Here is a 13,837-nt window from a genome sequence, read left to right as displayed (position 1 = left end):
TTAAACAAGTAGTAGGTGGGTGCGTCTTTTCACGCACACGCATTCGACCATGAGATACGCATTCTATATTAATTCGTGTGTGTAATATATGCACATACAGTAAGACAACATATACATGAAGCAGACGGGGGTCCAAGTTCTAAAGGCTACGCTACTAGTCGGAGAGGAGATTTCTTATTTCTGCTCTGGTAAATCTGTCGCCCCAGTCAGTGAGGCAGCGAAGGGCGAGCCGCGCACCATTGACCGTGTCCGTGCTTCTTTTTTCGTCTCGTCTAGCTGCGACTCATTCTTTCTTTTTCTTTCTTGTTCAGGTCTACGTTTCCTTTTTCCTTTCTCATTTCTTTTTTTATAGAACGTGAGTGGATACGGACACGGTACCCTGCACGCCGTTGCACCAGATTATTTACTGTTGCGCTAAATTGTCGCGTTTTTCCCTCGACAGCCGCGAGAACGCCTTCAGTGTCTCTCTTCAGTGCGCGTGAATGAAGGACGACGAAGGAAGGCGGCGAGGAACGTTTAAGTTCTTCATGCTCGCTACCATTCGATCTTCTAGTGTTCTCCATCTTTTACCTGGCTCACGCGCCTTTTTCGCATGAATGAATCACTGTGGATGGTCGATTATTTTTCCGCTCGCTGCAGCTGTGCTTTAGTGATTTATTGATGTTTCTCCAATTGAATTAATATTTCATTTTTCACTCGATACGTATGCCCAGTATCGAAAAATCTTATAAAATGTATGGCGGAATGTTACGTTACATGTATGTACAATCAAAAATGTGAAACGAAAAGAGATGCTAGTAATTGAAAGAACACGGTGGTGTATGGTGAACAGAGTGCAGATAAGGTTATTCGATAAACATTGAAAAGATATTTCTAAGATCGATAAATCGAAAGACAACGAGTAAATCAAGAAATTAATTTATATAGGCTAAGTAAAATAAAGAAAAAGTTGTATCGAACGGAGTAAAGTTTGCAGAAGAACTGGAGGAACCGCGTTGCATGTAGCCGACGGATGCAAGGCTGCTCTTCCTGATGGATCCCATCGTGTTAGGTGAGAAATCGTCTCTATGTATACATCACATAACGATCAAGTTATAGCTATATAATCTAAATTCTTTCATCTTCTTTGATAATTTATTTCTTGTTTATTGTCGTTGAAACAGTCGAAGAAGAATTGTTGAAGAATGATATATAAAAAAGAAACTAAGAAGTGTCTAAAAACTTCATAAATTTACTACATGTAACATGTTATTATATTCTATTCATTATGGATTATTATATATATAGACATAATAAATGAAATAGAATTCTTTTATCAATCTTAATATTTCCTTTTTCCATGTATCGATAATTGAAATTAGTGTCACGTTAATCATACAAATCGATTAATAGAATTGTTCTCGTCTTATTTACAATAAAATCTCGAATGAATAATACGGGCTAATACGAAGATATATGCGTACACGCATATTTTCTTGCAAATATGTCGACGACATGGATTTTTTTTCATCTTTTAAATTTTCTCCTTCTTCTCCGAATTGTGCAAGATGATAGATCGAGTCTCGATGGTGCGCGACGTGTGTGGACATGTCAATCAACTTCGACCTAATTGAATTTATAATTAAATGAGACGTGGCGTTTGGTTGTATCTTGATGTGGCGCCGTCGCTCGCCATTTATTAATTTCGCGCAAATCGCGGATGATAGTGAAATAGGTTGGCGCAATCTATCCACCAACACGAGCTCCACCTAAACCATCGTGCAGGCCCTTCGAATCTTTCGTTATTAACTAAATCTCTTTTATCGACAAATAACGTCCATATTATTAACGAAATATTTAATCGTGTGAATTATACATCAAATAGATCATTTTAAGGGGAAACAATGGAGAGAGAAAATTGACAAATAATGGAATAATTCGCGTGGTATAAACGGTTACGAATCGTTCCATTCATAGAAAGTGTTTTACTGTACTCATTTCTCCAGCAACCTTTGACCTTGCTGGGTCCCGGATGCCCTCCTCGGTTCCTTATCGCCCTGCTTTCGATCTTCTTTTTTCTCGCCTTCTGAAACTCTCGTCGACCAGTCGTAGCAACCGTATACAAGGCTGGCCGTTTAATAATTATGTCAGCAACGTTTTCTGACTTGACGAATATCGAAGTGGACCGTTCTAACGAGACTGTTTCGCAGACGTTTCTCGGGGAGCATAATCTGTGCCATCAGATACCGGTGAACCTCCATCCAACTGCGTATTTCTGTTGCCACGATGTTTGGAAATACGGAGGGAATTTGGTGTAATACACGTTATCATAACTCCTTCCTAACTTTTCCTCGATTAACCCTTTTTTTATCTTTAGGAAATTTTTTTTTTGAACGGAAAGGAAAATATGATTTCGAAATGTTCTATTATATAAATTATAGAATATAGTTGATTGGAGGAATGGAAACGAATAATCGGAAAATGACACGTTCGATCAATGATGATGAAGCGAGCGCATAATGACCTATATTTTGGTAATGTAGGATAATAAATCTCGACGTTCCACGTTTATTGTGACGCGTAAAACATTACCGATGACCTAGATCTAACATTACCCTTGCAACAATTTTCCACAGTAGACATGTGATATCTCGTATCCGTTAAACAAATAACTTAAAAAAGAATTATCGTAGAATTATTTACCTCTCCCCACACATTCGAAAAAAAAAAAATCCATTTTTTCGATTGTAAAACGAATCCAATTGAAATGTAAATTTTATTTACTACTGTTGGATATCATTCGAACGAGTTAAAATTAACGATGAAGCACGTTCATGAATCATGTGGTCAGAGAAAATCGATGAATTTTCGCAGGGAATAATCGGAGGGAAAGAAAAGCCGGATGGAGAAACCGGTGAGATGGTGTCCGTGATTTAAAACACCACTGTTTATCGGGCTCTGGTTTTTTTCTCCAATGACGTTGACAGTCTCTGAAGTCATTGACACCAATACACCCGTAGCCGCATGTACGGTTCAAGACCTCGATATGTAACGCGATACATTGGAAACATATTCCAGATAGATAATAACCGAGAGTATTTCTTTAAACCGTATATACGTAGGTGGAGATAGGATGGACAATAAAAATTTGTCACGACACATTCGTAAAGAACGATTAAACGGTTCTTTGTTATTTTGCGCGATTGCGAGCACCACCTCGCAAAGCTATCGTGCAGACAATGTTGAAAATCATCAATCGTGCTTAACAATGCTCGTAATGCGTGTACCGTGTTATCGGGGAATAATTAAATACGATTAAATACGTTGGATGATGTTTAATTGTTGAACGTGTAAGTTGAAAAAGTATTTGGTTAACGTTACACATAAATAGATAGTATAATTGATAGTACGTACGATGATAATAGATAATAATGAATATTGATAAATGGGCAAAGTGTTTCACGCTCAGATAAATGAAGTAATAAGACGATTTAGAATTTATGAAATCTAAAATCGTGAAGTGTCATTTGTTTTAATTAAAGCTAGCGATTATAATGTTGCTGAGGATGACGAAACGATTTGGATATATAATAAAAAGAATGCTCTTTGTGTTCGAGGTTTAAAAATGGAAAATCAGATTGTAGATCTGGAGTGGAAAGATTCGGGCGAAGTCTTCGAAATTATTGACATTTGTCAGGAAACGTGCAGTTACAGATTCATTAGCGTTCAATTAGTACCGTTTGTTCTAGTTAAACAAGGAAACCAGCTTTTAAAGGGTCCGGTTGACAGAGGATTGTTCAAATAGTTGTACTAGCTTCTGGAGTTCTCCCAAGAGCTACCTAGGGATCGTTTGTTTGCGACTTCCTCCCAGGGAAGTTGTTTCGGTCCTCTGTGGAGATTCGAAAATTCTTTGAAAATCTTCTAAACACTTCGAACACTGTTTCATTTTATGGAGTAAAATATTGGAACGTTTTATTTATTTTAAACGTAAAACAATTAGGTATAACAATTATCCAATGTTTTTCACTTTATCGAATTATTGCAGCGTTTTTATTTATTTATTATTATTATTCTTTTTTTTTTACGTTAATATAAAACAATTACATTAGATACAACGATTATCTGAAAATATTTAAAATTATCTTTATCTTAATTCCTAGAGAACGTGAAAGCTAATTTAAGCAATTTGACACGATATCGCGAAGTACGTAATAAGTAGATTACCAGAAACGTAAGAAACGATAATAATTTTTTATAGTTCTGTTAAGCAACGCTTCGATGCGCCTTTATCGGCCTCGTATTTTTGGAAACTGTACAACATCGGCCGAACAGCTATTATCACGAAAGATCGGTAAGAAATTGCTGACTGGGGATTCAGGAAATACGAAGAATGAATCGAAGAGGAAAATAAAAAGGAGATAAAAGGATGAGAAAGTATTGTGTTTCGTGTTCGAACATGTAATACGAAAATGTAATTGCACGACGATTTGGGTATGGCAAGATGGAACGTATCGTATGGATTATTAGATACGGCGTACAGTCATTCACAAACAACGATCGTAAGGCGAAACGATGTATCGTTGACAAGTTATTACTTGCACGATTTGGACGTGAAGTTTTGCATACCCGTCTCGTGATTCAAAATCCTGGCGGACCGCCACAGGAGATTCTTCTAATAGCCCATCCCAAAAACTTGTCGCGGCTCTATAACGTTTCAAAGTCGAGTAGCAATTTTCGTCTCGGCACAGAAGATGCTTTCAATTATGGCTTGCCGTTCGTTTACTTCGGTATTCATCTTAGCGCTCTTCTCTTAGGGGATCTTAACTCTCTCGATCCTGTTTTCCCCCGTGTTCGATTAGACATCGTTGGGGGAAGGAACGTTGTTAACATTGATTCACAGGAAGGAGAAATTTTATTCTTAAAAAAATAATTCCAAAAAGAGGTTATTCTTATTTTTATTAATTATTCCGAAAAAGGATATCGAATAACGTTCGAGTTTATTATTAAGAAATATCAAGTCACGGTTAAAAGATCTAAGGGAAAAAAGGGAACGTAAATTTCGACGGGGCGCGTTTTTTGTTCGTCGATCGAATATATTTCGGTCCCACTGTCATCGCGTATTCCAGATGTGAGACGGGCTCACGCACACGCGTGTGCGAGATAAATTTTGCACGGGTGTATTTTAGGTTGCACGAGGAAAGGTACAGTCTCTGCGCAGGGAAAGGAAAAAGGAATTGGAAATTCGCGCGGGAAATTTTGTAGATCCGATTTTTTTTTTTTTTTTTTCTTTAGAACCGTCTATTCCAATAAATAATTTACATCGCACGAATAAGGAACAAGTTAACGAGTGGACTCGTTTATTTAAAAGATCGTGTTTCGAATCGCTCGTTAAACGATCAGAGTAGTCAACTATGGGCTGGTAACTTAAGCTCAAAAGGGGTGGACATTTACGAGGAGCATAAACCAACAAAGAAGCGTCGCTTTGACGATCGTCATGACTCGATTTTTCCAAAAAATTAATTATAGGTTTTCACGTTTATATATTACGAGCAGAGGGGGATTCGATTTGCGATTGAAAATCATCTTAATTGAGTTGCTCAACATACGCGTCTAGAAATCCGGAGGAGCTATGATGAAACTATGTTCGATGGGGTCAAACGGTTATCGTGAAAAATACCGCGATTAACGTATAATTAATTTCCAACTGCATCGGGTTGCATAAATTTCACGCTTATAAATAGATGCGGTAATCTGAGAAAAAATTTCGAAAATTTCTTTCGATGCCTACGACAATTTTTTCCCCCCAAGAGTTCGCGAAAAATATATTTCGCGAGTCAATTTACCGCTCGCGATAACGCGATGGATGATTTACCACTATATATTTGCACTCTAACAACTTCATAACGCGCGTCTCGCGTCTCGCGATAAACAATTCGATTAAGAGACTGCCAGCTTCTAGATTACTTAATCCAAATTATTGAGATTCTTTTCTCTCTTGACTTGGTTTGGCCAGTACCCAGGTTATGAATCCGCTGGAAATAATGATGAAATACGACAGGACTATTTTAAACGTCCTCAGGATATAACATTTAACACGTGTTATATAAATCTAAATCTCGTGCGTTCACTTGGTATCTCATATACTTGGCTGTAATATACCAAGATTCACGCTGTAATAATTTTCGTTCCACGATACAACTTCGCGAATCGAAACCGGCTACGCGGATCCACCATCGTCAACCATCATTTCCGTTGATTTAATTTGGATGGATTTCGTGGCGGATGGATGGTGAATCGTTTCAACTGGTGGAAAATTAAGGAGCTTTAATCTGTGCGGCGGACTAATCAGCGACATGTGCTCCCGGGCGGGGAGAACCAGCGAGGAAATTAAAGGAAAAGATCCGTTTCTATAAGAGAGGAGCCGCGGAGGCCGACAAAGGGAGGCAGGACAGGGGTCGATAATTAGCGAGTGAGAATGGTAGACAAACACTGGTCGCGTTTCGGGCATCTATGTAAGCGGAACACGTGTTTTCGAGGGTGACACTGACATCCATCACTCGTCCGGTATACGCCCACATCACGGACTCGCGCGTTCGCCGTTCAACTTTTCTACTTATACCAACGGGGGCAATTTTTGCTCGTCCTTTTATCCACGACAATTTGTTCCGCCTCCCCGGTATCGTTTTCGCAAATTTCCAGCTACCAAATTAGCCGATGCTTCCCCTCCCTCCCTCCCGCCACGGTTCCCTGCTTTTTATCGTCTTCTTCTTAATCCCTTGATGAAGAAGGAACATGAAATGCCGCCGAAAAATAATTGGTGGACCGTTTTACGCGAATAACGCACGCTCCCCCGAAACTCTTCTTATAAATTGATATAAATTGAACGCGACGAATCAACTGGGTATTCACGCGTGAACTGTTTCGAGATGAGCAGGATATAATGTATCTTTCGTCCGCTCCTCCATTTTTTGATAAATTGATCGTCGGCCGAACACAACTGTCGCAAAATATATTCATATGGTTACAGTTGGACGGATTATATCATTTTTTACACGATTCGCTTTATCAATTTCGATCGAGTATTCGACTTCCATCGTTTCTCTCGTACAATCCTCTATTGTGATAAATTCGTCTGTCAACGGATACGAATAGTCTCGTTGAAATCTTGCTCGTTGAATTCTCCTCGTTCCATTTTCTTTTTTTTTTTCTTTCCTTTCCCTTTTCATCCCTCTCTGGTTCCCGTCCGCGCGAATCTCTCGTATCTTTTGGAGAATCGAGCAAGATCGAGTGGACCCATACGTTTGCGGATCGTCACGTGGAACCGGCGATCTGGCTATTTCACGCGCGTACACGCGCGTGAACGTCGCGGTGCACGCAATATTATTAGACTTTTTCTCCGCCACGCGGTGATGAATGGGTGAGATCAAAGGGCCCGACGCGTGTAGTCATTTTACACGCGTGTAATACACGTATCCACCGAGGAGGAGGAGGGTGAACGGTGCACGCGTACATGCATGCGCGCACATGCTCGGCACCGGGAAGATCCCTTTCCCGTTCGGGACATCCTTGCTTTTCGTCTTATCCCCGCAACTTTTGTCCGAAATTTTCATTGTTCATCGCGGATATATCTGTCTCGCCGTATTAATATGTTTTCGTTCCTGTTATCGAGAGGGGTTTACGAGTTGGGAGACTCGGGGAGAAACCTATATCGCTGAGAATTTATTGCCGACCCTTATTGGATTTCTAGAGTTAGGTCGTTTAAGACCAGAGGAGATTAATACCTGTGGGACAGAAAAAAATATTTGGTTCGAAATATATATTTTTAAAAAAAGGGAAACGAAAAAAGATTTATTTATCCCGATAGAGAAAATAACAATCGTTGGAAATAAATATCTGGTTGGTGGAAATATTATTTTTAATCTCACGTAATTTTAAATAATAATTGAGTGAAAAATTTTCACTCGATTTCATCATGCGTATGTGTCGCGATTCGCGAGGTGTTGATAATTTTGTAAAGGCGATGCTCGGACAGATGCTCCTGGAAAGTAAGGAAATTCATCGTAATTATAAATCTATCAGGCAAGCGGTTTATCCCCTCATTAATTACTTATCTGTATAAGAGAGCCGACAAGAGGCAGGCATAAACTACGGGGCTTGTCTCCCGTTTAACGAGCCCGCGCTACTCCTTCGCGATCGAACGGTTCGCCGGCAAAAAGACGGAGTTTTAATGTAACGCGGGTCATTAAGTCCAAATCGTTGGAGTTTAACGGGCCACGTCGGGGTCGTTCCACGAAACGGCGATCCGCTGAAAAACCCGCTCCTTTTAGCGGGGTGATTCTTGGAAAATCGCCTCGTCGTTCGTCTTCAAATTGAAACTTTTTCAATTCAACCGTTTTCCTCCGCTACCGTTCTCGATTCAATTTTTAAGAAAATATTTATAAACCGTCGATGGACAAATTGAGAAATCTTCTCAATTCGTGAAAATTTAATAAAAAAAAAAAAAATATAACGATTCTAAGGAATCAAAATGTTATCAAGATGACAAAAGATTAGAAAATTTAAATCGAAACATCCCCAAAATCTTCGTACATTCCAATAATTGGAAAAAGTGAAAAAAAAGAAAAGAGCAGGTACGAAATTATTTCGATCGTCGAGAGCTTCCCTCGCATCGATACACCGTTGATGGTTGAAATGTGGCGTAAAGGGCGCGTGTTTCGCGCCTCTGCCAAGAAGCCGCCATTACAGAAAGATCGAGGGGATGTCGAAAAAGGGGACGGAGAAAAAAATGGTGGCCGGTGGCCGCGCAAAAACGCGTCTCTACGGTCGGCGGCGTCGGCGACGAAACTCTTCTTCCAGGAATCACGGAGGCATCGTAGGGCCCTCCTTTCCTGCCGCGGTTTTCTTATTTATTCCTCTTCTCCGTAATGCGTGTGTACATACGTCGGCCTGCCGCTTCGCGAGCAGAAAGGAGAAACGGCGAGAAGGGAATGGAAACCGACGTAACCGAAGGGAGAGAAACGAGAGAGCCACATAAATTTTTCCCCCTTCCGCGGATGGGAAAGTCGCGTTCCTCGGGAGACATGCTCGTGCTTCCTTCACGGATATCCGTTCACCATCTCTATTTCCACTTCGAGCCTCTTCAAATAGATGCAAAAAAAAAAAAAAAGAGAAACACGAGGATTCGATCTTTTCTCGACATCAAAAGACCTGGAAGATGTTCGAACGCATTAAGTAACGTTTTTGATGCTCGAACCATCTGTTCGAGCGATAGACGGATCATTAAATTCTTCGATTCTTTACTCGTCGATCTGTTTAAATCTCTCTCTGTATATAGAGTCATTTTCGATATTTTTCTGCCCGAAAAATATCTATTTTCGTGTAGGCGTATCTGTGAATTTTCTCGGATAATGGAAATTTAACGTAGTCGCTGAGTCGGAACAAGGCACGACCATCGTTCCCGAGTTAAAGATAGACCCCTTATTATTCTCGTAACGGCTTGTTGTCTTTTCATACCGGCAAACGGAATTTAGGTGGGTTTGGAACGCAGTTAGAGGCAATTGCTAGGGCATTGCTTCGCTAATTAAGGGTTGTTACAGCCGTGCTCGATCGAGTAGGAGCGAGCGAGCGACATACATCTGCATCTCATTAAAACGAACCCTAGCGCCAGGTGTAAGTTCCGATGCGAAGTATATTATCGTCGCGTTATTTAGTAGCCTAGCCCCGTCGAATCGACGCGAGATTACTCGCTCGTTTTACGTTCCAACTAATCCTTAAAATTTATGCTTTCCCCCACGAGACGAATTTTCTTAAATCAATATCTTTTTGCTTCTCTCCCTCCCTCCCTCCCTCTCTCTCCCTCTCTCTCTCCCCGCAAACTACGAAATCGAAAATCAGGGTGTCACGTGTCCCTAAACAGAAAGACCGAATGAGACCGAAATTTATTAAGAGTTTTATGGACCCAGAGGGTCGCGCTGTAATCAACCACGTCTATAAAAAAAAAAGACTAACCCAAGCCCCGACCATTTTTTCTTCTTCGACTGGTTCCGATTCATTCTACGTCTAATATCTACTAATATCGAAAAATCCTAATCTACCCTTCGATCTTCTCTTTACGGACAGAGAGTAACGCGAGCGAACTCGGTGCAGATCAGCAGCAGCAACAGCAGCAGCAACCCCACCAGCAACAGCAGCAACAACAATACGGCGAGGTGAACCAACTAGGGGGTGTGTTCGTGAATGGCCGACCCTTGCCGAACGCGGTCAGATTGCGAATAGTGGAGCTTGCACAGCTGGGGATCAGGCCGTGCGACATCTCGCGGCAGCTGCGAGTCAGCCATGGTTGTGTCAGCAAGATTTTGGCCCGTTACCACGAGACAGGCAGCATACTGCCCGGCGCTATCGGGGGGAGCAAACCCCGGGTAACAACCCCCAAAGTTGTCCAGTATATCAAACAGTTGAAGCTCAAGGATCCGGGCATCTTCGCTTGGGAGATCAGGGATCGGTTGCTGTCCGATGGAGTGTGCGACAAGTACAACGTCCCATCGGTGAGCAGCATCTCGAGGATATTGAGGAACAAAGTTGGCGCGGCGACCGCGATCCATCATCATCCCCATCACCCGGCGCATCATCACCATCATCATCATTTGTACGCGGCTGCGGCCGCGGCCGGAGCCGCCCTTTGCCCCGTCCCCTATCCACCGACGCCTTATCACGCCACGCCGCCACCCGCTGTAACGCATCATCATCATCATCATCATCATCAAGGTTGGTAGTATCAATGATCACGCTCAATAACGAATCTTCTTCTTCTTCTTCTTCTTCTTTTTCTTCTTCTTCTTCTTCTTCGAGCGAGAACTTTTCACAGTTTTCACGTCGAAGAAAATCATTTTCGGAGAGAAGAAAGAATCTATCAATTGCCGATTCTTCTGTCATTTTGTGATTATTAGTATTCGAAGAAAGTTCTTGCTCGAAACGCCAACCTACCACGAACACGGTACGTGACACATTGGTGGAAGAACAGTAGATGTACACCTCCTCTCTGCTCGTGTCTCTCTTTCTCTCTTTCTCTCTCTCTCTCCCTCTCGGAACGACAGAGAGGAAACGCAAAACGAGACCCGCCCAAAAAGAACAACTCGTTTTTTCCACCGGTGCAACTTGAAGTGTGCGTTCAGTTCTAGCGGCAAGCTCGCGGGATATCAGGCAACAGTCGCGTCTCTTTCTTCCATCCTGATACGAGCACTGAATAATCGAATTCGAACGAACCTCTCCCTACCAATTTGGTACCGGTGCGTTTCCAGTTGGGCCGACGACGCCTGGCAAGCTGTCACCATCGTCTCCGACAACGATCCACGCCAGTATCGGCCATCAGACGGCCACCTCGGCCGGTCTGCAGTGGCCCAGTCCCCACACGGTTCACGACATTTTGGCCACCGGTTGCAACTTGACCAATTCCCAATCATCCCCCTCGCCGACCTCTCCGCTGTGCGCGACCATTAACAATAATCATCACCATCACGGTCACCATCATCATCACCATCACCATCAGAGCAACGACAACGCTGCCAGCAACAATAACAACGAGGAGACCAGCGGCTACCATCACCCGCACCACCATCATCACCACCATCAGCAGTATTACGCGTCGGCTCTGTACCATCATCACCATCACCATCATTCGGACAGCGTGACACCGGCGGCGACCACATCGCCGGTCCTCACCGTACAGTCCATCATGATGCAATCATCAGCGACCAACAGTCAACCGGCTAGTCCTTGTAATTGAAATTATATAGTTAGAACGATGAAACGCGAGTGGTGGAAAGACTAAAATATCGTTGGATTGTGGAATAGAGTGGTTGCAATCGGATACGAGTAAAATCGATCAAATTTGTAAATCGATATGTAATTAAGAGAAAGAAAGATAAAAATTATTAAGAGTGATCGTGAGAGTAGAAGAAGGAATGGAGAAAAGTATGAAGTAAGTACGGGATGTGTAGCTGGCCTGGGCGAAAAAATGATACATCATCTCACCAGTATTATATATTTTTATCGTCATTTTGCCAAGAGTGCCTTTTCTCGAGTGCCATAAAGAAAAGCAATTTCTACCGTTTTGTTATGTATTCGTATAACGGACTGTGAGAGAAGATAATCGAGATTGTTGAAACTTTTTCAAATGATATGCACGTTACTCGAACACCTTTTTTTTTTTTTCATTTTAAGGAGTAGTCCTTTAGCTCGTTTTCCTTTTTTTGTATGTTTGTTCGATCTTTGCGTATATATTTAATGATATAATAATAATAATAATGTTAAAGAATGAATTATTGATTCCCAGCCAAGCGAGATCGGAAAAAAAGTTAAAAAGTTCTCTCGACGATTCGGCGGGACGTTATCGATGTTATTTAATTGATAAATTTGTACAATCGTATCTCGATTGTAGGACAACTGTAGTCTTCTGCTATGCTTTTTTTTTATGAAATGCAATTTTTGTCATTGGGAAATATATATATTTTCCTCCAAGTTAAACAACAAAATTATGTTTCTTTTTTTTTTTACCATCGTCGTTCTTCGAGATCAAGAGACGAGGTACCTCAAAGAGACGACAAACAGGTAATTATGAGGTAAGAATTATATAAATTAAGTTTTGTTAAACTACAGAATAAACGATTAAAATTTTTCCACGTTTCAACATTAATACAATTTCTCAGCTCGTGACTCAATTGGCACGATGAATAATTCAAAAATATAAATACTTTAGTTATTCTCTACATTTTCGTTCTTTTCTGGCACGTTTTTCAAACACATTTCGGTTCCTCACGAATAAACGTGTAATCGTTACTTGCATCATTGTTATAACTTTCTTATAACTTTATTAAGATTTTAACGGAGAGAATGAAAAATTTATACGATTTTTACGATTAATCGAATAAACAGGAAAGCCGATAATACAAATCAGTATTTCAGTTGAAGTTAATCTATCGCGGTGATCTTTGTAATTACCAAGACTTCCATGAAGCAAAAGGAAAGTCCATTTGAGAGGCAACGATCCAGAAGTAATGAAAAAGCGTGAAAAATTATCGGGATTTAGTTGTCCATGTGCTCGTGTAATCGCGAGTTTCCGATCGATCGAAGCACAAGCTGTGTATTCAGTTTCAGATCGACGCTCCAGAAACGATCGACGCAATACGTACTTGAGAAATCATCGTTAAGAAACCATCGCGAAAAAAAACAAAAAAGGGAACAATCTGAGCAGTTTTAATAATCGAACGGATATTTTCAATATCGATTCGAAATCGAAATCGAGAAAAATTTTCAATTGAAATTTATATCGAAGCGTTCAAAGTGTGCAAATTGAAATTAAAATCCAAGTTTAATTGTTTGAAACGATATATTATATCTTACGGTTATTATCGAGGGTTTTTGCAGAAAAGAAGATAATTTCCAATCGTCGTTCCATCGATTTTTCTTTGTCGACTTCGGACCTCGGCGACGAATGAAAAAACGCGTGGAACGTATATCTAGAAAAATGACACAGTCGTAAAACGTAAAATAAAAAGTAGCTGACACGATGGATAGAAATTTATTGTCCGTTACACAGTTAGACATTTACGTATTCTGTTAAATGTCTTATAATATTCACGCGTAACTGCCGATAAGTTGGACTGGTTGATTGATGCTTCCATTCCGAATAATCAAGAGCGTTTCTCTGTAACCGAAGATAATGGGCGTGCAATGTTTAATGAGCTACGATATCGTTCTTAACGCGTACAAGCAGCTTACAACTTAATAAATAAATCGTTTCTCCTCTTGTTTTTCACAGGAACAATGATTCCTCGAAGAAAGTATATAACGACTCCTTCAA

The 13,837-nt window shown here is 40.8% G+C and overlaps 1 protein-coding gene across 2 annotated transcripts; it reads left to right on the top strand.

The window, feature by feature from the left end:
* Window positions 1-173: 173 nt before the first annotated feature.
* Window positions 174-12,659, top strand: LOC726200 (paired box protein Pax-1). 2 transcript variants are annotated; one of them, XM_006565543.3, is made up of 3 exons: window positions 174-1,051; window positions 10,126-10,743; window positions 11,277-12,659. In XM_006565543.3, exons 1-3 carry the CDS (start codon window positions 1,033-1,035, stop codon window positions 11,759-11,761), a joined length of 1,122 nt encoding a protein of 373 aa, XP_006565606.1. In that variant the 5' UTR covers window positions 174-1,032; the 3' UTR covers window positions 11,762-12,659. The 2 variants fall into 2 exon arrangements, with proteins under 2 accessions (XP_006565606.1, XP_006565605.1); XM_006565542.3 differs by having other exon boundaries at window positions 177-1,051; window positions 10,099-10,743.
* The last annotated feature ends 1,178 nt before the right edge of the window (window positions 12,660-13,837 follow it).

This window comes from Apis mellifera, linkage group LG10, assembly GCF_003254395.2.
Source record: "Apis mellifera strain DH4 linkage group LG10, Amel_HAv3.1, whole genome shotgun sequence".
Lineage (NCBI taxonomy): Eukaryota > Metazoa > Arthropoda > Insecta > Hymenoptera > Apidae > Apis > Apis mellifera.
The sequence above is the reverse complement of the archived record's forward strand: the minus strand, read 5'-3'. Positions and strand labels throughout refer to the sequence as shown.